The 22,782-nt window shown below is 40.4% G+C and overlaps 1 protein-coding gene across 1 annotated transcript; it reads right to left on the bottom strand.

Moving 5' to 3' along the window:
• Positions 1–436: 436 nt before the first annotated feature.
• Positions 437–21,221, bottom strand: LOC117968144 (uncharacterized protein KIAA2026-like). Its single transcript, XM_034915703.2, has 8 exons — positions 19,188–21,221; positions 18,037–18,237; positions 13,630–15,317; positions 13,160–13,239; positions 11,871–11,960; positions 10,922–11,037; positions 7,085–7,272; positions 437–5,776 (listed from the first exon to the last, which is right to left on the bottom strand). The coding sequence occupies exons 1-8, from the start codon at positions 20,621–20,623 to the stop codon at positions 2,091–2,093; spliced, it is 7,485 nt and encodes a 2,494-aa protein (XP_034771594.2). The 5' UTR covers positions 20,624–21,221; the 3' UTR covers positions 437–2,090.
• Between the last annotated feature and the right edge of the window lie 1,561 nt (positions 21,222–22,782).

Here is a 22,782-nt window from a genome sequence, read left to right on the forward strand (position 1 = left end):
TTCCAATCATTTACAAATACCGTATTTTTTAAAGAAACACAAAATGGAACACAGAAGAAATCTTTATGTACTAAATCTTTAGTATAAATTATGGAGAACATAAAGAAAATGTTTAAAGGCAATGATTAAATCACTGCTCAATGTGCAAATACAAAATGGCCAAAAGTGATGAACAGGCTTTAAAAGCTTTCACTACTTTGTTCACTATAACAGTTCAAAATATACAATGCTGCCAGGAACTTTATATCCTGTTATTTTTAATACTTACAACAGGCAACCCAATACGGTTACTCATTCTCTATTGAAAAGAGCAGTCCTGTTTATATTTATTTGGCTGCACTATAACCAACTAGGGTTTATACATATTCTGATCATTCAGTGTAAAAAGAACCTCTGATGTACCGACGTACTATATTGTCATAGCCCCCCCCCCCCCCCCCCACCCCCAATATTGATGTAGAGAACACTCAATGTAAAAGATGCAACCAATGGTACTATATTATTTTAGTTTAGATTACACTAAGGAATTCTTCTTTATGGTAGGGAATAAATTACCACTAAGTTGATCCTTTCTTGATTTATTTGTATTCATAGTTGTCTCATTACAAGCACAGCCACAGCATTTAAATATGTGCAAGAACATACAGGAACTGTTGATATTGTTTTATACACAGTACAAGTCATTACTCTCCAGATTTGTACCCTCCACGATCAATCACCTACTATGATCAAACTGCTTGGAAGAAACCAAGATAATCATTATTATTATGAGTACTAAAATGCCTAATAAACCAAACTACAGAACTGGGAATAAATGTCTTGCTTCTGCTTTCAAAAGGAATTCTTGTAGGATTGGCAGGTTCGAGAACAGCTTTGGGCTTTTCTATAACAAGCCTCTGCCAACTGCTACTCTGATGAGACTACAAATGATAAAATGTTTGACATTTGCAATAATTCTAACCAGTTCAGATATACTGTTTCAATATTTATTCTCTACCAATCTTTTTTTAAACCTTAAATGCAAATACGACTGTTTTCTTCCTTGTGTTCATTTAAAAATGAAAATTAGGTGAAAACCAACCATTCAAATTAGAATATGAACTCACAAGAAACACGCTCTTTCAATGCTTTATAAATGCAGAACAAAAATACCTCTTATGTGTTTGTGCACAATTCCTCAGTCACCTGTTTCTACAAACTTGTATATGACTTACATGTACCAAAACTAAGGTTGGTATCAGGATTTCATCAATGATCTTTCACTGTCAATGTGTATACCTGGCCACACTGCAAAACTGGGCAAAATAGGGTGAAAAGTAAGAGATGTACACAATATAGTGTAGTTATCAGATGATGAACTTGGGCTAGTGGATTTGTGAACATAAACCGGTAGATGAATATCAGACAGTGAATGAATGAGAATGTAGCGGAGGTCACATACACAAGTGTGCCAATAATGCACTGTGCTACATTTGTTATTTATTCATTCTCCAGTATGAAGGTTTTGCTTTCTTTTCCCCCATGCACACATGGGGTTTATTTGCAATGACACATTAGGTATGTCAATATGTATTCTCAGTTGGAGAGGCAGCCAAAATGACTATATAGTCCAGTGCTTGTTCTAGTGAGCATTCTGTGCACCCTAAACCTTAAAATAACCCTTACATACAAACTGGCAGCTTTAATTAATGTAATATCTTCCTTAAGTGCTTTAGAAAGTGGGGCTTCCTAAAAAAAGCAGGACAAAGAAAACAAAACAAATGAAGACAGTCAGTCCGTGTCAGTCCAAAAAGAAACAGAAAATATTATTCACAGATCAATTTGAAATCAGCTACCTGTAAGAATGAACTGCACTATGCTTACAGTACTGTATATAGTGAATGAATGTAAAAGCTACCGTATTTCTTTGAAAAACTTTGTCAGGGTAAGAAGAAGTGCAGACCAGGTCTGTCTATATCTAGTATCATGGTCGGCTTGCGGTCCTTACCAGAAAGAAACCGTTCCATTTGTTGCTGCCCAGATCTCATATTGAGTCAAAATACAAGAAGTGTGTACTGATTTTCTCCTGCCTCCTCTCAGTAATTGGCCTCTCATGTTAAGCCTGATTTATCGGGGTCTCCTGAATGAGGACTGGGATCCTCTACCTTGAAGACAGGAAGCATCCTCCCTGCGCTGGAACTTGGAGTCACCACCACAGTGGCCACTGGCTTGGACAGCTTCACGAAGCTGGGAACAGGAGTACTGATGGCATTTAAAATGGCTCCTTCTGGACTGACTATTAATTTGCTGGAGGAGCTGTTGGTTAGAAGTGAAAGGCAGCTCGCAGGCTGCAACTGCTTGCTTAACATTATCGCTGGATTTGTAAATGGCACTGGCGTTCTTATTGGGTTTAGAGTTGTAGCTGTGAGAGGCTGAGCAGGTGCCATAATAACGGGATGGTCCGATGGTGTTACTGATGCTATCGGGGAAGCCTGTGTCTGAGTAATTGCGCTCCCTATTGGTGGTACAGTTGCTATCGGTAATGTCTGTATCCTAGAAATTGTACTACCTATTGGGGGCACTGTTGCTGTGGGTAAAGTCTGTGGTCTAGAAACCCCAATTGGTTGCAATGTTGGTGTTAATGGTGAAAGCTGTGCCTTGGTAATCATATTTGCCAATGTTCCATGTGCAAGGGCTGTCTTTGTGCTGTTGACAGAGCTTGCTACAGATGGTGCTGTTGCTATAACTGGCCCTTTAATAAAGTTACCAACTGCTTGCACTGCAGCAATGGGCAAGCCTTTCCCTTCTGCCAAAGTTGTCACAGTTTGAGCTCTTTCTCTCAGACTTTGTTGTGTGGCTGGAGTGGCTATTTTTTTAGCTGCCATTAAGTGAGAAACCTGTGCTGCAGATATAGCATTCCCTGTTGGCAAAGGGTTTATTCCAATGGGCAAAGTAAGTGGCTTCCCAACAGCCATGACGAGATTAGATGAAGCTGTTGCCAAGGGCAGAGCATGTGTCTTTGCACTGTGCAAAGTCAATTTCACTGTTGAGGGAGGCTGTGATTTGTTAAGAGCATTTGAGGTCTGTGCAGAAGTAGTAGGTAAACTTCTTGGGTTCTGATTTCCAGTTAAGCATACTTGCCCACTGGGTACAGGGATAGCCTTCTGGTTCAGTGGCCCACCAGTGACACTACCAGTGGGTGACATGCCTGGACTAGAAATAAGGAGTACATGACTGCCAGGCCCAAGGCCTTGAGGAGGGACAATTAACCTACTGTTATTTATCATAATTTGGGTTCCAGGAGCCAGGGGTGTGCTGGTATTGATTACAATCTTCTGCTGCACTGAGGATTCACTTAAGAGATTAACAGTAGTCGACTGAGCCACAGCTCTGGGAGCTGGAACGGGAGTATTGAATATCTGAGTGGGTTTGGATACGTTTCGGGGCACTTGGGACTGGCTTTGAGAAAAGGGCGTAGAGATGGCACACACTGGAAAAGATGCTGTGCACAGTGTGGCAAGGGATATTGGGTGGCCAACAGCTTGACTTGAGACTGAGGTCCTCAGTAACTGGATGTTTCCATCTGTCACATCTTTCTGAGGCAGACTGCTTGTATAAGGGACCGGAGAAGTCTTTAGATGACTGCTTCTGCCCTGTACAGCTTTTGGGCTTCCCATTGTTGGAACTGGTGAAGATACAGATGAGACACACTGCTGAGGGGAAGCTGCTACAAGGACTGAAGATGCCAAATGCCCAGCTTTCACAGTTGAGACAGACACTGTTTTTCTGTTATTGATTGGGCCTGGGTTCACTGAAGAAGAAAAATCATTGGGGGTAGCATTTGCTGTGGTTGAACTTACAGCTGTCCTAACACCTGCGTCTGCTCCTGGAGCTGAGATATTGGTCTGCCTTCCATGATTGGGGGGATCCTCAGTTATCCTAGCAGCCAAACTGGGCACCAAGTTGATCGCCTGTACCTTCTGCAAGTTGTTGGCAGCAGCATTAACAATGGCTTGGCCTATGTTAAGGCCGATCTTCACATCTCTTATCTGAGAAAAAGTGGGCACGGCAGCATGGAGGTTCGTGGAAGAGTCCATGGCAGTGACCTTCTCTGGAGTTTTTGGAGCACCAATCAAGGATTGGGTTGCAGTAGCAGAAGTTGGGCTAATAAACATCAATTTCTGGGTGTGGAAAGGAGCAGCAAGAGCAGGAGGGCTGAACTTGGATGCTGAGCCACAAGGGGTAACAATAGAAGGAGATGTGACAAGGATAACTTTCTGTATGGGTGCTCTGTCTGCCGAACTGGCCTCGGACTGAGGTAGAGCCCGTTTGGTTAGAAGCTTGGTGGCATACTGTGCCAGTGGAGCCTGGGTGACCACCATACTAGTTTTCCCAAAGCTTTCTGTAGACACTGCTCCCACAGAGCCTGCCGCCATATTGATAACACTATGCAGAGTGCCAGACAATGCTTGGGTTGTGGTTGCCAATGTGGCAGAGGACATTGTGCTTTTGCTTAGAGTTACTTGCCCAGAGCCCATATTCTTTTGGGGTTGGGTTTGACAGACACTGTTCCCCATGGCCCGAGTGAAGGGAATGGAAGGTAGCTGGGATAAGCTAGAAATGGAGGATCCCGCAAAATGTGTTGACCCTGGTGACGTAGTTGCTGAACAAGTTGTTGCTGAAGCAGTCGCAGAGGAGGTGGCAGACTTGGACACCAAAAAGGCTTTGAATCCAGGTGGGAAAGTAAAGATTGGGCTGGGAGGTAAGGAGCCAGGTGTGCTGTGGTCAGGGTTGGTCTGCACCTTGACTATCCCAGTGTTCCCTCCTCTAGTGGTAACAAGGATAGACTGAGAGTCTCGGATGCACACTGTCTTGAGTTCCTGCATGGAGTCGGACGATTTGCTGGTCTCTGCAGCACTCACACTGGCAGTCACAGCTCTGCTGGAACTTGGCGTCTGGGCTGAAGACTGGCCCGGGGCAAATTTGGAAGAGGAGGCACCCAGGTAGTTTGGTTTTGGAGAAATTCCTGCTGGCTCGGTCCGTGGCACCTCACTCAATGGCGCCACTTGCTGCACAGGGATCTTGCTCAGATCATCAAGCTGAACTGTACCAAAGGAATCGAAAAAAGAGCCAGGACTGGCTTTTTTAGGAGTTGTGGAAGGCTGGTTCTGCTTGGTTTCCATCTCCAGATGTTTGTGATGGAGAAGGAGGTTCCTGGGCAGAATGACCACTTTCTGCAAGACCTTCTCTCCAGTCTTCTGGTCTAGGACAGGCTGCATTGCAATCTTTACTGAGCCACTGTCCCTATCACCGAGCAGGTCAAAAGGCACACAGGAGTTGTCTGGCATCTTGTAAAGCATCTGCAGGGGGTTCTTGGCTGGGGCTTGGCCAGCTGTTAAGGTTTTTTCCCGAGGCACAACAGCCACCTTATTTGATGTCTGGCTACTTGTGACTGGCAGCTGACTGATTAAGGTCACTTTGTTGCCGACATTCTTTGCTAGCAAGGCTTGGATGGGCTTATCCCCCTTTGTGAAAACAGGTAAAACCTTGAAAGTTTCTGTAGCTGGAGGCTCCGTTGCTGGTTTCAAGTTGCTTAATGGGGTTTCTGCTAATGCTGCAACATGATCCTCATTTGTGCCGAGTTTGGTTCTCTTTTTGGGTGTTAATTCATCATCTGTGCTACTGCTCTGCCTGCGTTTGGGATTCTTAGGCTGCAGCTTTAAACCTTCTTGGCACACACTTCTCAACAGTCGGTTCCTGCACGCAGGAAGTTCCAAGCCTTGCTGCCTGGAGTCCTCTGAAACACAGAAATGTTAAAAATGAAAAAATATAATAAAATAAAAAAAGAAGGCAGATCTAAAAAACCTGTATTCATCAGAAACTAAAAATGTGAGTTTTCTAACTGCAGACAGATGAGCAGTTGAAATATAAGATGCAGACTGACAAGTACATATGCTCTCTTCACAGGGATGCTTCATTACATACTGTAAAATCTGGTCCATAAGTCAACTTTATGGGAGTCTTGGAAAAAGGAGGAATGATGTATATATACACCAGCACAGCTCATACAGCGGATGCAGTTTAAGGAGAGTATATTGGATTTAATCATATGAACCAATTTTTTTCTACTTAAAAGTTCTACGAAGAGCATATTTCACTTTATTTTAATCTCCTGCTATTACATTCAAAATATTTTTTTTGTCAATTTTTAAAATATTGCGTGGCCTTTTGTATATTTCTATACCCATAAATGAAACATAAAATCACTATAAAGGAAACAGAATACTGCAGATCTTTGAACAGTCATGTCCAATTATTTAAAAAAAAATCTTTTTATTACTCTATCCGGCTGTATTTAAAAAAAATCAGAAAACAATTAATTCCGTGCTCCTGTTTGTAGAGACGTCAGACTCTTAAAACGGGGCAGATTTGATGAACATGCACAGGGGTGGAACTCCAAAACTACTGGTTTCTAACTTTCTAGCATGATTAGAGTGGATTGGAGCAAATCACTTTTATGATTTTTTTTTGTTTATTTTAACTTTGTAACTGAAAACATACAATTTTATTATGGCATCCTACAATAAAATACGCTGTGCAGTGTATTGTTTTATTCAGGAGAATGTCCTTAATGAATTATTTGTTTCGAGACATTTTTTGAAAGCAGATTTCTGCCACCAGAACATCACCAGAATAACTCAGAGTGCCTCAGGCGACAAACATGAACTAGTTTTGCAGTCCGAGTCATGAAAATTAGACACTCTGCTAAATCTAAAATACTAATCTTAAATTGAGAAGCTGCTTAAGGGTCAAAGCATGATGCAGTAAAACATTATTTCATTGCTGGAAATAAACTAAATTGTGTAAGTATAAATATATCACTACATATACATGAAATATTATGCAATGTAAACAGATGCACATTAAATACAAACCAGAGTTAGCAGCTGCTAACAGATGGCCATTCCGGTAATTCTGACACTTTTAGAAACGTTTGATAGAACACCTTTTCCATACTGTTTTGGACCTTGGTTTTGTCTAACTTTCTACCACGTACTCTGAAAAGCTTTGTTCCCAAACTCACCCGCCTGTATGAATAACTCACCCATTCCTTTTAACTCTTTCTTTAAGACTTCCTGTTTTTCAGCACCATCAAATGGTCTGTTGGTCTCTGTGGAAGAAGTATCCTTGCCCAAATTTCCATCCCCCTCTTCCCCAGTCCAGACCTCTCGAACAAAGTTGTCATGGTCAGGATGCCTTTTAAAATCGTCAAAGTCTTTCTTCAGTCGAGCTCTGAAATAAGATATGATACTTCTTTTAAAACATGCAAATAGGAACAGGTGCCAAGTTCCAAGTTCAAATCCAGCCCAATATCCTAGTGTCTATTTTGCTTTAGCGGGGATCTCAGTTTAATTATATGAGAAACAAGCTTGGACACCGGTGAAACCAGAGATCCAGCTTTAGATGACCTTGTTAATGTCTGGGGATGTAATGAACTAGTTGATCAGATAGGTAGTTTGAACCAAAACCCTGGAATAATATCTTAATTGTAAGCCAATGCCAATAAATCAGAACACAAGAAATGTGCCGGTCAAGATTCAAAGTATCATCAGTGGCATTCTGTAAAAGAAACTGAATGGTTTGTAAAAATGAACTAAAATGAATTGTGTGACATAAGCACACTGCACATGCATACTAGAAGGAAAATATTCATCACCAGTTGGATCAAGAAGAGATGCATAAAAGAATTGCTGTCAATTCAATTTGATTTGAAATATCTGCATATCCTTAATTAACTTAAATAACCCAATGATACTCTGCACAATAAAAGAGGGACCAGTAATACTTTCAATATACAGTACGATATATCTGATATAAACACAGCCTATAATCTGCTGTTCTTCACTAGGGATTCCACAGAGTGCCACATTGGCTCTGGCCCTCGAGTTAGGGAGGCAACATTGTCAGGAATTTTCAGGGGCCCACAGTCTGCTGACATCTGCTCTCAAGCTCCTGGGTATAAACGGGCAATTGGCTTGGCCGTGGGATCCGAGTATGCACATTGACCTTCCATTCTCCTAAGCTGTTGTGGGGAATTTCTGCGGTGAGGGAGGCGATTGACAATGTTTGAATATCACATACTGCATCTTTAAAAACTAGTCCTATATGTAATTATTACGTAAAGTAAAAGTGCACCATCTAGTGGAATAAGGTAGTATTGCATGATAAAATAACAGTCTAGTCCTTTGAGGTCTTAGGAATTGAAAAATGATAACTACAATGATGTTTTATCCATAACTCCAAAACACTCAATCATAAAATCTTCAGCAAAACTGTAAAAGTTGATAAATAATGTATTGTCCAATTCATGTAGGTATACAAATTGTAGATTTTAACTTGTTTTTGATGGTACCAGAATGCACAGATGTTTTAAGTAGCACTGTAAGGAGCACGGTAAGTCTGATTTTGGGACCGTTCATTATAAAGCTTCCAGAGGTTGGTAGAACTTTATTTAAACTACAATTTTCTAATGCATATAAGCGGATTACATATTTCATATGCTTTTAAACTGGTACAAGAAATAAATTAAGATGATAGCATAGCACACTGTGATAGTAGCACTGTTATTCCTGAAAAAAATTCACTTGACCCTGTCCTTTTTTAACTGACATTGGTTTACAACAAACTTCTAGTGCCACACATGTGGGTGTCATTTTATGGTAATTTTAGAGGGGGTATGCTAATATTTCAGATGTCACACAATGCGGTCCAGTGGTTAGAGAAAGGGGCTTTGTACCAGGATGTTCTGGGTTCAATCCAAGCTCAGCCACTGACTGGCTCACTGTGTGTGATCCTGAGCAAGTCAGTTAACCTCCTTGTGCTCCGTCCTTCGAATGAGACGTAAAACCACGATCCTATTGTAAGTGACTGCAGCAGTAGTTGTTGACCATTGTTCACCCCCTAGTCTGTAAGTCGCTTTGGGACAGCAGTGTGGAGTAGTGGTTAAGGCTCCACACTGGGTTCAATCCCCAGTGTGGGACACTGCTGTTGTACCCTTGAGCAAGGTACTTTATCTAGATTGCTCCAGTAAAAACCCAACTGTATAAATGGGTAATTGTATGTAAAAATAATGGGACAGCAGTGTGGAGTAGTGGTTAAGGCTCCACACTGGGTTCAATCCCCAGTGTGGGACACTGCTGTTGTACCCTTGAGCAAGGTACTTTATCTAGATTGCTCCAGTAAAAACCCAACTGTATAAATGGGTAATTGTATGTAAAAATAATGTGATATCTGTATAATGTGAAATAACGTATAATGTGATATGTTGTAACAATTGTAAGTCGCCCTGGATAAGGGCGTCTGCCAAGAAATAAATTAATAATAAAAGCATCTGCTAAATTACTAAATAATGTAAGAAGAATACTGTGAATTAAAAAGTTAATTGCATTAAAATGGTGTTTAATACAACTTTGTAAAATTTTAGCCCTGATATGTTGTGCTATTGAAAGAATACCATAGGTCTGTAAACAAAGACTTACAATGTCAGTCTAAATTGATTTTTTCATCTTAAAAACTAAGCATCCTGGTGGTTTAAATGAAGAAATAGGGTTGTCTTGTTTCCTGTGCGCATGCTTGCATGCAAGACACAATATCTCATTCTGATAATTGATAGAGATTATTATATGTCTGCAGGTAGTATTGGCTGTGATATGTAGAATTTACTTTTTTCCCCTCATTCTGACTATTTCAAAATTTCAAATGTCTTAATACATGATGTAACCAGTATTTAAATCATTAATTAATTTGGTCCGATTTCAGGTGTATTAAATTGTCTGAACCCAATCACTATTTATTACCTGCTTTCACATTAATTACCTGCTTTCTATCTATTTATTTAGACTAAAGCCCCTTTCACACTGGCATGATCTAGCCGGGTCAGAACCTACCCAGCAGAACCCTGTGTCATGCGGGCCGGCTACGTGATTTCACACTGCTTTATCAAAAGCAGTGTTGACCTGGGTGACAGACGCAAGTAAACAATGCACGCATCAATGCCCTGGAAGCAGCTTGTTACAGATGCTTCCATCCAAGTGTCTCTGGGTTGAACCGTCGGCCCAAATGTTGAAGTGAAACCTGCAAGCAGGAATGCCTGTCTGTTATTGCGTCGACTCACGAACGGCTGTCAAGCATTTTGTCTCGCTCAACACGGGTCAAAGCGTGTAGACCCACATCCTGAGGTGGGTCGTTGGGACCCGGGTACAACCCAGGAATGCGATTTCACACTATACAGGATTGTGACCCGGGTAGCCAGGACCTGGGTAGGCGTGCCAGTGTGAAAGGGGCTCTAGACACCTGTACCTGCCAGCCATAAATTAGTCAATGCCGGGGAATGGTGTCAAAACTTATGGGGGTTATCAAATAGTAATGCCTGTAAGTCGCCTTGGATAAAGGCCAAATAAATTAATAATAAAAATAGGTTGAAATTACTGAGTCAGGTCAAATTTGGTAAGAGGCTGCTAGAGGGCGTTGAGAGTAGGATTTTATATATTCAGCATAAAATATTCTATTGGTATTTTTACATTGCAAATTGAACACATTCATATTTTCATAAATACATACTTAAATGTTTTTTTTTTTTCATATACATGCTCCATAACAATGATGTTAGTTGGGTAAAAAAAAATACTAAAAGTAACCATTTATTCTAGTTTATTTCCAGCCCATACTTCTCTATTTAACGGTTTTGCTAACAGTCTCTAATTTGTCTTCCTTTAAGTATCCAAATACTAAAAAACTAAAATAAATATTAATCTACATAAGCCAAACCTACCCTGTAGCCTAAATTCAGAATGGAAACAGTACTTTAATTAAAGATCATAATAGCTAACATGCAACACAACCTGCCCACAGTGTATATTTCAAAACCACAGGCCCCATTTACCTGTTTCTTTGGAAGGCCTTTATCAGCTTTGGTTCCCACGGCAACAGCTCATTAAGCAGTCTCACCAGTGTGCAGTGTAATTCCTTCACAGCCTGCCTCCTGAAGTACCATTTCCCCTACAAAACATCATATGTTCTTGTCAGGGTAACATGGGGGCTCACTGTAAACGAAAAGGCCTCTTTTCTCCATTCCCTTTCTGAGGCCTCAGATGCAACAATAAAGCATGTGGAGTGCAAATTGTCTAACACTGCAGTCGTAGTGTTTCCTTTTCTGCCCTTTTTTAAAAGATCAGTATAAACTTCTAACCCACACATCAGCAGCAGTGTGAGCTTCCTCACACTGCTCAGCTAGAGTGTCTCAGCCCTCAAAGAAACACTACAAGGGGTGGAAGGGTTGCTTTGACGTCATACTTAACCACCCCCAGCCTCCCTTTGCTACTATTAACAAAGATGCTCATGATTTATTAATTGTTATTTAGCTGTGGTACCTCCTGCTAAGTATGAAACAGAGATTGCAAAAGAATACTTCTATACTACAATATGGTTTAGAGTTTAATAAGTAGTAATTAAAAAATGCATTTTCCAGTTTTCTAAATTTACACTAAACATCTGGCATATAAAAAAGTTAAATGGTGAAACCAAAAAGATAATAGAAATTATAGTAAACTCTAAAGTAAAAAAAAATGAATTACCGGTACTTATTGTAACTTCTTTGTTAGAATTTTGTAGTAGTACCCCCGTGTTTCTGTTTATAAAAAGGTAGGGAACAATGGCAATAATTTCCTCATAGCTCCAAGAGTTCAAATCAATCCTCACCTGAAAACCTCAGCCATTCAGTTCTGGGTCTTCAAACTGGGTTGAGAGAACACCAACTTGTTTAACCTGAGCCAGGTTAACAAGGTCTAAGTCATTTAACTGAGGCTTTAGAGGCAACATGTTGCCTTACTTACAGATTTCTTCCGCATATTCTCGAACTCCTTCAGTTCTTCCTCAGTTTTGCGGATTAGCGCCCGGAGTTCCTCAACATTCGTGCAAACTAGCTGTTAACAACAAAAAAATATATACAAAAAATAAGCAAATGATGTGTAACAATTATGCTAATAACATACAGCCCCCTTCACGAATTTAAATACAACACCAGAGCAATCAGTTTCATGACAAAGTAAAATGTGTACTTCCATTACGTTGAAGTGTAGTGGCTTTGTGATGTTGGCTGCTGTCCAGTCAGTGTCTACCTTTTTTTTCACCAGAGCCAGATTCAAACCCAGAAGCAAATATCATTTATCCACTATGCTACTTACTTTCTCAATATATTAACATTTTAGTATATACTTTATAGCTTTGAAGATGCAGACTGAGACACATATGCAACAACTACTCAAGCACCCACTATCATGCCCCATATTAAAAGTTGATTTGCTTCAATCCAATTTAGAGCCAAATAACTACTTCTGCTCTTGGTACTGAAAACCACCTGGTCCAGCTCTTGCATAGCACTGCCAAATGATGTGCTTATTAATAAAGTAGCCACTTCCTGTAAAATGAATTTATAAATAACTAATATGTTGTGCATTTTACAATTGCAATTATTATTTACAGGGAAATGCCTGAGTTCTGTACCTGACTTCTATGGAAGCAGCATAAAGCCCCCCCCCCCCCCCCCCCCCACCACATATCTGGCACTGTTTTGTCTGTTTTTTATTTTGTTAGATTGAATGCTTTCTAGTAATGTATGTTTATAAGTGATCAATGGCTAATTCTAATTAAGTTTGGTGTGTATTTCTTGCACACTCTCAGTTTGACTAGAGGCAGCCACCATCCACTTATAAACGTACACTAGAAATCTTTAAATCCAATTAAAAAACAGACAAAACATGATATTAACATACTTAATCTGTTTTTATAGAACATGCTGTGGTCTAAATGTTTAGAATGCTTTGTCAATGACATTCTGATTGGGACATTCTACACACTCAGTGAAATTATAACTGTAGTTGCTGCTAATAGGTTCCAAAGGGGACTTTTAATTCTTACAATGAGCGCACTTCAGTGACATAAGCAGTATCTGCCCCTGCAAAAACAGGCGCAGATACTGCTTTTTGTTATGCTAGCTTGTATTCATATTGTTTTGTACCGATATCACTGATAGTGTATTGATTAAATTAAACTTTTAGAGTCTATACCGGTGAATTGCACAGACCAGTGAATCGCTGCACTTATACCATAAGACTGAGCATACCTGAAACCCGGGCTCGAAGGGGAGCTGAAGGCAAGGCTTTCTTTTCTTCACAGTAGTCTTCTTGGACTCAGATTTCTTTCCTAATGATGTCAAAAGTACTGTTATTACAAGTGCTGCAATTTAAGATATGTGATATTCATTTAAAACGTAGCTAGGCTGTAATTTCATTCAACAGAGAACAGGTGCAATGTAATATGCTTATTTGAGTATTACAGTAATTTATAGTTCTCTTTTGCAATATTTTACAGGAAATGATAGTGAATATCTTTTTTTTTTAATTTATAGCACACAGTAGAAGAATGACAAAATATAAGGCAGCCCTTAACTGCAGAAAGAAAACTGTCCTGTCAATCTCATTACAATGTCTGATTTTTTATTTTTAAACTTAAATTTGAAATTGGAGTCCCTCTGCTTAGACACGATTAATTTGGAGTTTGGCTCTAGTTTCACCCAATGAGACGTGTGCTCACCTGACTTGTGTTTCTTGTGTTTCGCCTTCTTAGCAACAACTGTCTGCTGGAGGTCAGGCCTAGAACACTGGGCCAGGTTCTGCCGCAGCCGTCCTGGTCTTGCTTTCCCTTCATTACTCACCGCCTCCTTGACTTTCTTTTTCTTTTTCTTCTTCTTCTTTGTCCGCATTCGGCCCGCCTTGCCTTCTGTCTGGCTCTCTGGTGCAGAGTGCTCGGGAGATGCCCGCTTCATGGCTGAAGGAGCTGGACAGCTGTGGGGCTTGTTTTCATGGCTCTCATTGGCTGGGAGAGTTCCACATGCTCGGCAGGGCCCATGGGTTGAGGGGGGTATCCCATTGTCCTGGATGCGTATTTCCCCTGGGCTCAGGGGTGCCCCGAAGCCCACAATCTTCCCAGGACTTGAGGGTTTCTCCTGGTTTTCCCAACAAGGAGGAAGCGATTCCCTGCACTTTGCTTCACAGTTTCTTTCAGCCTCTCCTACTGCTACTCCCCATTTAGTACAGAGATTGGAATCAGGTACTTGAGCTTTCACAGAACCTTCCCTTTTAGGGCTCATATTGCATCCCCTTTCCTCCTTTATTGCTGTAATATCACCACCCTCCATTTTAATCCTCTTAAGAGAATCCTCTCCTGTGAAAATAGTGTCCCTGTCACCTGAAAGACTACCCTCATCAGAAGCAGAGCCTTTTCTGTCACCCCATTCAGTTATTATCCTTCTGACACCTTCAGATACTCCATTCCCACATCCCTCTCCCTCTGAGCTGCCACCGTATTGCTTATCTGTTACCTCTCTAGTTTGCGTGACACCAGTGTGACCCAAGTGGTTCTGTCTGGTATCATTTTCCCCTCCTTTTCCACTATCACTACCACAGCCGGGATCTTCCTGAACCATGCGCTTATTCCGTTTGACATTTGATTCAGGGGACGGGCCCCCAAAGACAGCTTGCTGTTCCTGTCTGGTATGCTCACTCTGTAGCCTCTTGACACGAATAGGCAGCGGGAATTCTGGGGAGGCTGAGGGGCTCTGGCAGTAGATGCGAAGGTCCGCTCCGCAGAAGTGCGGGAAATGGATGTAGGCGTTCTCCTGGCCATCATAGCCCAGGATGGACTCCCGGCACTCATGGATTGGCTGGCTCAGCACGGCATCCTGCACCTCCTTCTGAGTCTCGTACACCCAGTCACACAGGCCCTTAAGCAGCCACACCCGCTGGTAGAAGGGCAGCAAGTGGAAGGGCTTCTCCTCCAGGGGGCTGACCTCTCCTAACACCCGGAAGAACTGAGGGCAGAGTCCCAGCTGCTCAGCGCAGGCACGCTGGTCCTCTGCCTGCCCCACCGCTACATACCACCGCTGCACACTCTGCCGCAGTGCCGCCTCCCAGCTGCGGTAGGACAGGGCCGGCCGTCGGTGTAGGGTGGGCCTCTGCTGTGGATGGCTCAGCAGGGAGGTCATGACCTTGGCCAGGAAGACACTGCAACGTGGCAGAAGGAGGAAGCGCTCCAGCTCGTAGAAGATAATCTCAGGCAGCTTGAGGGCCTGCTGGGCCAGGCAGAGGAAGTGGCCAATAGCTGGCACTTCCCATAGGGCATCCATGGGCTGCGGATATGCCTGAGCCAGCAGACTACGCTCCCACTCCTCCAGCTCCTTGGCCGTTGCCTCCTCTGTCTCCTTGCGCTCCTGTTCTCGCTGCCTAGGAGAGAAATAGGAAGTGTCACAAGTGATGCTCCCTCTGGACAAATAAGCTCAAAGAACCATTGGAACATTTACCAGTAAATCTTAAAATGTGCCAATATACAGACTTTTACCATAACACACACATATATTTATATATTTGCATCACTTAAAATAAATGCAGCAAACGTTTGCCTTGGCAGCCAGTTTAGTTAGTTTGCTTTTGGTAAATGATTGAACACACTGCATAGAGCTGCACGCATTCTTTAAAATGTCTTCAACTAAAAAAGACACCAGCTGCATCAAAGATAGAATATTTCTGCTGAAGATCGCTCTGTCCAGTACATTTCACGTGTTTATTTATGCTTTTAGAGTATTTTGTGTGTTTGATAATTCACATGGTGAAAATAGATGGCTTTAAAAGGTGGACATAAAAAGAAATTCTACAATTTAGCTTTTACTGTTTTTCAGTATTTAGGAACATTTGTTGTAACTCAAGAGACAACACTGAAATATAATAGAAACATTATTTCAATTTACAGTGAAAAATATTTGCCATTAAGTTATACAGCCCTGTGTGGTTTATAATTTTTTGTTTTACATATTAAATTGATATTGCTTTAAAGCCCATTTCAGTTCTACGGTTTCCTATAAAATGTTTCCTGCTGTAACAAGTTTGTAATAACTTTATTATTTATATTTTCGGGAAATGTGCTTTTGTTAGAGAGTTATTCGATCAGTAGTTTGAAATCATTATTATTTTTAGTATTTTAAATAGCAGGGTTGTGGGGTTTTAAACAGTAATATTACATAAACCACATGGAAGTTAGAATAGGGGAATATGGAAAGGAAGTCAGAATAGTAATTTTCAAAACCGGGGAATAGGAACTTTAATGAAAATGCCAACATGCAGAGGCGTAATTTACCCTCTTTTTTTAACTACATTGCAGCAGTACTAAAACCTGTACTTCAATAATTTATTTGTATTTGTATAAATCACTAGTCAGTATAGTAGTCTCCACTAGGACCCTGTAGAAACGCCAATCAACCAGTGCAGCGAAACATAGTGAAATTTTAAACCGTGTTACCATTTCCAATGTCTATGGTCTCAATACTATAAAATATTTTCAATTTGAACATTGGGATCTTACTGTTGTAGAGAGGCTGTGAAATACCTCCTTCTGCAGTAAAGGGTCTCAGGTGATTTTATAGATTAAGCACAGTTAAGGGTTACCGTATCACCTCCCAGTGCATCAAACAATCGATTTACTTGAGAAGCACTCAATTTTCCCACCCACCGAACTTAAAAATAGGGTTTGAAGTTAAACTGTTAAAACCACAAACACTGTTTTTTTTTTTTTTAGCACATTTTCAAAGAACGTAGTACTTTGCTCATTTTACTGAGCAAACCCTGATGTTGAAAATTGTTATAGACAACCTGTAGCATATTTTTCAATAAAACAAACACATATCCTTTCTCATATCTGTGTTCTATTGTTATTTTTATTGTTTATTGTTATGTAATCTTCAACAGTGCATTATCTATAATTAATTCCAGCACACAAATAAGACAAATCATATTTTACTGGTTCAGAAGCTAAGTAACAGTTATGTGAAAGTGGTTTACTCTCACGTAATATTAATTGATATGTAAATATGTAATTCATGTTATAACTAACAATAGTTGCAACCTGGTCATACACCTTTACAAAATACCAGGATGTGAACTGAGCGACTGTTTTAGAAGAGGTCAGAGGCAGTGTTCACTCCGACTGTAAAAACGTCCCTTATTTACTCCTAAAACATGTATTGAATCCCTTGCAGTTTTCAATTGTTGCAGTCAATGTATATAAATTGGCCTAATGTGTGGTAGAAACGATTTTTGGAATTGCAAAAAACAGCAGCTTTTTTAATGAAATGATGTCACAGCAATCCTTAGTGTACAATTTTGGAACCAACACTGATGAATAGAGAGGACTGTGTCTCAGATAATAATTAGACATACTGTAGTTGAAATACAATGTTTCCATTCAAACCAGATACACCATTTTAATACAATACACAAAAGAACAAACTTGTATGCAAATTTGTATTGTGTAATTACCAATGCAGTACTTTTTAACCCCCATCATTTGTACTCATGCATGCAAGTCCCGAAAAACCATATTGATTTTTTATTTTTTTTTATCGAGTGTAAACTGTGATGAAGTTATTGGTAGTGATGTACCTTAAGTAAAATCATTAGTACAGAATAAAATACCTCATTCAATGGGCCTTTTAATAAACTATAAACTCATAAGCAGATTGTGTGGCCATTTTTACTTTGACTCAAACACATTATTAATAACAAATCAAAAATGGATCTACATGCACTGTGTTGTAGCTATTTTCTTAAAACCCATCTTACAGTTATTTGAATTGGGCCCCAAGTCCCTCTAAGTCAGGGAGGGTCAATTCCAGTCCTGGAGGGCCAGTCCACTCCAGGTTTAATGAAAGAATGAACTACAGTAGTTCAGCACCTGGAAGGCGCTTTATTGGATCTGGAGTGGCTAGGATGGGAGGATTTTTTTTTTTTTTCTCTACCCTGCTCTAAGTGTTCATATAAATGTTCCATATGGAAAAAAAAACAACTTTGACTCAACTGGACTTAGCATGCCTTGAATACACTTCTGTCAGCTGTTAGATATTATATAACTTAGGCTGTGCCAGCTTCTTGGGAGTGAAAAGTAAGGTCCAACCTCCTCTCGTCCTTGGCCCTCTGCTGCTCTTCCAACCTCAAGGCCTGCACCATGATGGACTCGCTGGCCCCCGTCGCTATGGCTCCCAGGTTCCGGGGAGTGGTGCGCCTCCTGGTGGATGTGCTCACCAATCCCTTCTCGTCTTCTGATCCATAGCGGCCTTTTGATGTCATGGCTAGTGTTGTCTTCCCCCTCAGAGGCCTTGAAGGAAAAACAAACATCGGTGACAAACCCAACACCACAGATTAAAACTGGGATTTTGATTGGGGCGGTGGATTTATAAATAAATAAATAAATAAATAAATAATAAATAAATACCCTATTTATATAGTGCATTATCTGACTTGAGAGGGAAAAAAAGACATAATTATGGTTTATGGGTTGTTTTCAAAAGAGGTCTGTGAGCCATAAAAAAACTGGAATAGCTCAAGCTGCAAAAGGGGATATCTTCTTTACATTCCTGTTTAGTTATGGCCAATGTAGACATTACCTACAATATTAGTGTTAAAAATGCTGATTGTGTATACTGCAGCTGTGCATATTATGCCTTTATTACAAAAATATGCATGGATACATTTTCTGCCCCTGAAAATATTTCAAGTAGTGTTCAGTACCTCAGCAATAGAAAACTACAATATGCAATTTTTCTTTATTCTTAATCTAATTCCTGTTTATGCAATTAAAATTACCCACCCTCGAATTAGATGCTTGCATTTTTGTTAAAACAATGGTCCTTATTCACAAAACTTTAAGGATTGTTTAAAAAAAAAAAACAAAACAAACAAACATTGGATTAATTCAATCAAGTTTGCAGTTCATTAACCTTTTTCATCTGTTTTAGAGCGGGATTAACGATGTGTTTATTGTAAAACATTCCTTCATACAGAGTTGAGAGAACTCTGGTATGTGGTCGCTAAAAAGAGTTAACTTACAGAATACAGCCTAATGCAAACCAGGGGTATTAAATCACCAATTAACTCAGATGCAGAATATAATTCTTCGTTTCTGTAGTTTGGCTTTGGAGTAACTTTACAGGTCGTAAACAAACCAATTTTGTTTAACTGCACCTTTCATCAACCTGCATAGCAGTGTCCTAAATACTAAAGTATTTTGTATGTGTAAATTGATAATAGTGATAATGACTAACTTACCTTGACAGCAAGGTAAGCTTCTGCTCCAGCATCATTTCCAATTTCTGTGCTTGCTTTGAAAGCCAGTGGTCGACCCCGTGATACCTGTAACAGTTTTCCAGCATCAACCTGAAATCACCCACGAAGTCTGTGATGGTCTCGTATTCCCTGTTGACAAACTTTTGCTCCATTCTCCTAAACCACATTGGTTCCTGGATGCGACTGGTATAATCCCCAAAGTCCTTTTTACTAACGGGGTTCATGAAAGGAGTCGTTAAACTCCGGTGTTTTTCTAAAAGAAATCCATTCAGAATCCGATAACCCTGCTGCAGCTCATAGTTTAGGTCGTCCTGGGCGTTAACAGCTCCACTGCTTGCATGAAAAATCTCTAGCAAAGACTGGCTATCCTCCGAAATTTCAACCATCTCTTCTTCCACGTTCAAGCTGTTGCTCGACTCTGTCCTAGGCTCGGAAATGGCATCTTCCACGGATACTGCCTTTGTACCATTAATGATAACCTCCGCGTTCAAATTACATTCGGTACTATGTGCCTCTCCCGGTAATGTGGGTCCTATTTGAGATTCTTCGCATGCCGACTCCTGTGAGGAAACTCTATCCAAACCCACCCTTTTCACATTGTTAGTGTTCTCTTTGTAATCCCCAACTCTGAATAATTCAGCGCGATATTCACAATTTTGGATTATATCGGTAGCGTTAACCATGGTCATGTCGGCACTGCTGGCAGATAGCGTGCCCGGTTTACTAGCAGTGATACAAGAGTAGCATGTGTTATTGTTTTTCTTAGTGAAGGAAGCCTGTGATACGTCGAGCCCATCCAGAACATGACAGCTTGTCAAGAAACCCGCATCCTCAGTGGTCTTGCTTACAGAGTTATGATGCTCAGATAGTGTGTTTAAAACGTTGTGTTGACCATCACAGTTTGTTTGAGGAGAAACTGATAAATGATCTATGCTAGCATTATGCTGAAAAGATCTAGTAAGACCTTTACTTTTAAAACACAATTTACGTGATTGGTGTAGTGTATCCCGTAGAGTATCGGGATCTTTATTTTTCAAATCAGTTTTATTTCCACCTGCAGCAGTGTCCATCACTGCTTGTTGCTCCTCGGTGTTTGTTAAAGGCAAAAAATGTTGCTTTTCAACATCAGCATTTAAATCTGTGGAGCTACTATTTCCAGTCTCATCGGTCAACGCTGCAAGATTGATCGGCTTTAAATCCACGGGCAAAATTGTGATGTTAATCCGGGCCAAATTCGTTAGAGTCCGATCCCCACATCCAGAAGTGTCGGGGCCTTCTTTCAGACCTCTTAGAGCAGCGCTGTCGATTTTCATCCCGAAGCCGCCTGTATCCCCTCTGTCACTGCAGCTCTGCCCTCTTTTGTCCGCCTCTTCATGCGGCTCATTGTTCGCAGGGCCTGCGCCGTCCGCTTCCTCCATATCATTCGGGGAAAGAAATCCCTAATTCCTGGGAAAACTGCTTCGTAAGAGCAAAACTACTGTTAACCGTACCAACACCTACAAAACCTTAGATCAGTCTCTTCCATGGGACTGTGAAAGCAATCCGAAGCCGGTTAAATATGACTTGTCCGTCAGTTCTGTCTACAGTTTATTCTCAATCACAATGTGGAATTGCAATAAACAATAATCGGACTCTCTAAATACCTTTATGCGACTGTATTCAATATTCTGTGTCATGCAGGCAGCGCTTGTCAGCTCATTCTACAGTCCTAGAGTTAGCAAAGCTGTATTTTGAACGTTGCCCCCGTAGCTGCAGGTTGAGTGCGGAGACCTCTGTTTCTCCTGTCGTGCCGACGTCAGCGCCCTGTGACACAGGTCCCTGTGCCAGGCTGTGTAATGGTGTCCTATAAGCTAATCGTATCTAGTAATAATAATAATACCGGTTTGTGTGATTTTTGAGCTTTTTAATTTACCGTACTATTAAAATGCTAATCTTTTAGCTTAAGTACAGTTAAATATTTTGACGATCACATAAGTTATTAATGGGTCAACAGCAAAGGGGATGCATTTTTTTTTTTTTTTAATTAAAATACGCAATAGGTTAAACTAAGCAGTTATATTCTCTGGCGTTTTTATTGTATATTCAGTACATTGAGTCGAGACCATTTTACTGCAAAATCTGTTCTCTAAATAATAATTTTAAAAATAATAATGAAGACATAGCCTTTTTATATACCTGTTAAGTTTTTCACCATACGTTAAACAAACAAACAACAAAAAATTAAAAAAAATAATGTTCAACACTGTCAGTAATATGCAGGACAGCCAAGGGTAGGGGGGTAGAGTAGATGTTCCCGACCTGAAATTGGAGGCGTTAGGACCCTGGGGGTTGGGAGACATCTACTCCATCTTGGTGAGGGCGGCTGCAAGATGTAGCCATCTTGGGAAGGTAATTGGGGTAGTTGTTGAATTAGCTAAGGGGTAAATTATTAGCTAATTGAAATACCTGTGCACACCCTGCATAAAAGGAAGGGAAACCCTGTAGACAGAAGGAGCCGCATGATGAGGACTGCAAACAATACCTGTGTGGTATAGTTTTGCGTTTGGGGTAAACAGGTTTAGCCTGTCCCTGTTTAGTTAGTGCGCCAGTGGGAGTTAGGTTTTTGTTTGTTTGGTTTTTGTTTTATTTAAAATATACTTGGTGACTAGGACTTGTTTATTGGCGCACCCACATAAAACAATGGCAAAGTCCCGGACCTAACCAGACACGAAGGGGCTTTGCCATATATATAAATTACTTTATCATAGAATATTTTATTTCAAAAGCTTTGCATTGTTGAATGCTTGGATAACTGAGTAAAGATAAGACTTATCCACATTCAGTTAGAGGGTGTAGTTTGTCATTTGAATGAGAATATCATACCTTCAGCCAAGTTAAAAGCCAGCCACACATGTGGTTTGGGAAATCAGCAGAGAAATGAATGACAAGCACTACATTTTATGTTGTTGATACTATAATTGTTTTCACTGAAAAAGCTCTCCCTGACCATCCCACTGCTACTGAAATCACCAGTCTTACCACAAAAATGTCCCCACACCACAAGACAAGACCACCTCTGTGCTCGACAAAATGAATTATACACTACTGTAGCAGTGTTTCATGTTCCAGAATCATTGGATATCATTCTATGCTGTGGAGGCATTCTTTAATCCAACAGTAATAACAACTAACTAAAAACATGGTTAAAGTATGCAGTACCTGGTTGTAAAGGACAATAAGCAGATATTATGCTTTATAGTGATCAATGCCAAAAGTGTCAATTGTCATCATGCCAGATTGCATTCACTATTCAGAAGAAGTTATGTATTTAGTGCCAGATTTAAAATATTTCTTATTTTCCTTAAACCTTGACATCGTAAAATTGGATTATTTTTAACCTCCACCCCCAATTATGTTTGAGATGCCAGAAACATGATTTCCATTACACGAGAGTAGATGTTAAAACTTCATGCTGATTTGAACTCGGCTCTCGCCAAGATAAGCACCAACTAAGACGTAGCTTTACAGTAAACTAATGTGATCCATATGCGTCTCCATCCATTTACGTTTCCTTCCATATGATGATGTAGATATCCTT

This window comes from Acipenser ruthenus, chromosome 1 (assembly GCF_902713425.1).
Source record: "Acipenser ruthenus chromosome 1, fAciRut3.2 maternal haplotype, whole genome shotgun sequence".
NCBI lineage: Eukaryota > Metazoa > Chordata > Actinopteri > Acipenseriformes > Acipenseridae > Acipenser > Acipenser ruthenus.

What these genes read in the sequence shown, in the direction of transcription:
- LOC117968144 (XM_034915703.2), bottom strand. Translation starts at nt 20,623, where the DNA reads ATGGAGGAAGCGGACGGCGCAGGCCCTGCGAACAATGAGCCGCATGAA. An exon ending in AAGCTTACCTTGCTGTCAAG is followed by an intron (nt 18,238 to 19,187) that starts GTAAGTTAGTCA and finishes TTTTCCTTCAAG; the next exon opens with GCCTCTGAGGGGGAAGACAA. An exon ending in ACACAAGAAACACAAGTCAG is followed by an intron (nt 13,240 to 13,629) that starts GTGAGCACACGT and finishes TGACATCATTAG; the next exon opens with GAAAGAAATCTGAGTCCAAG.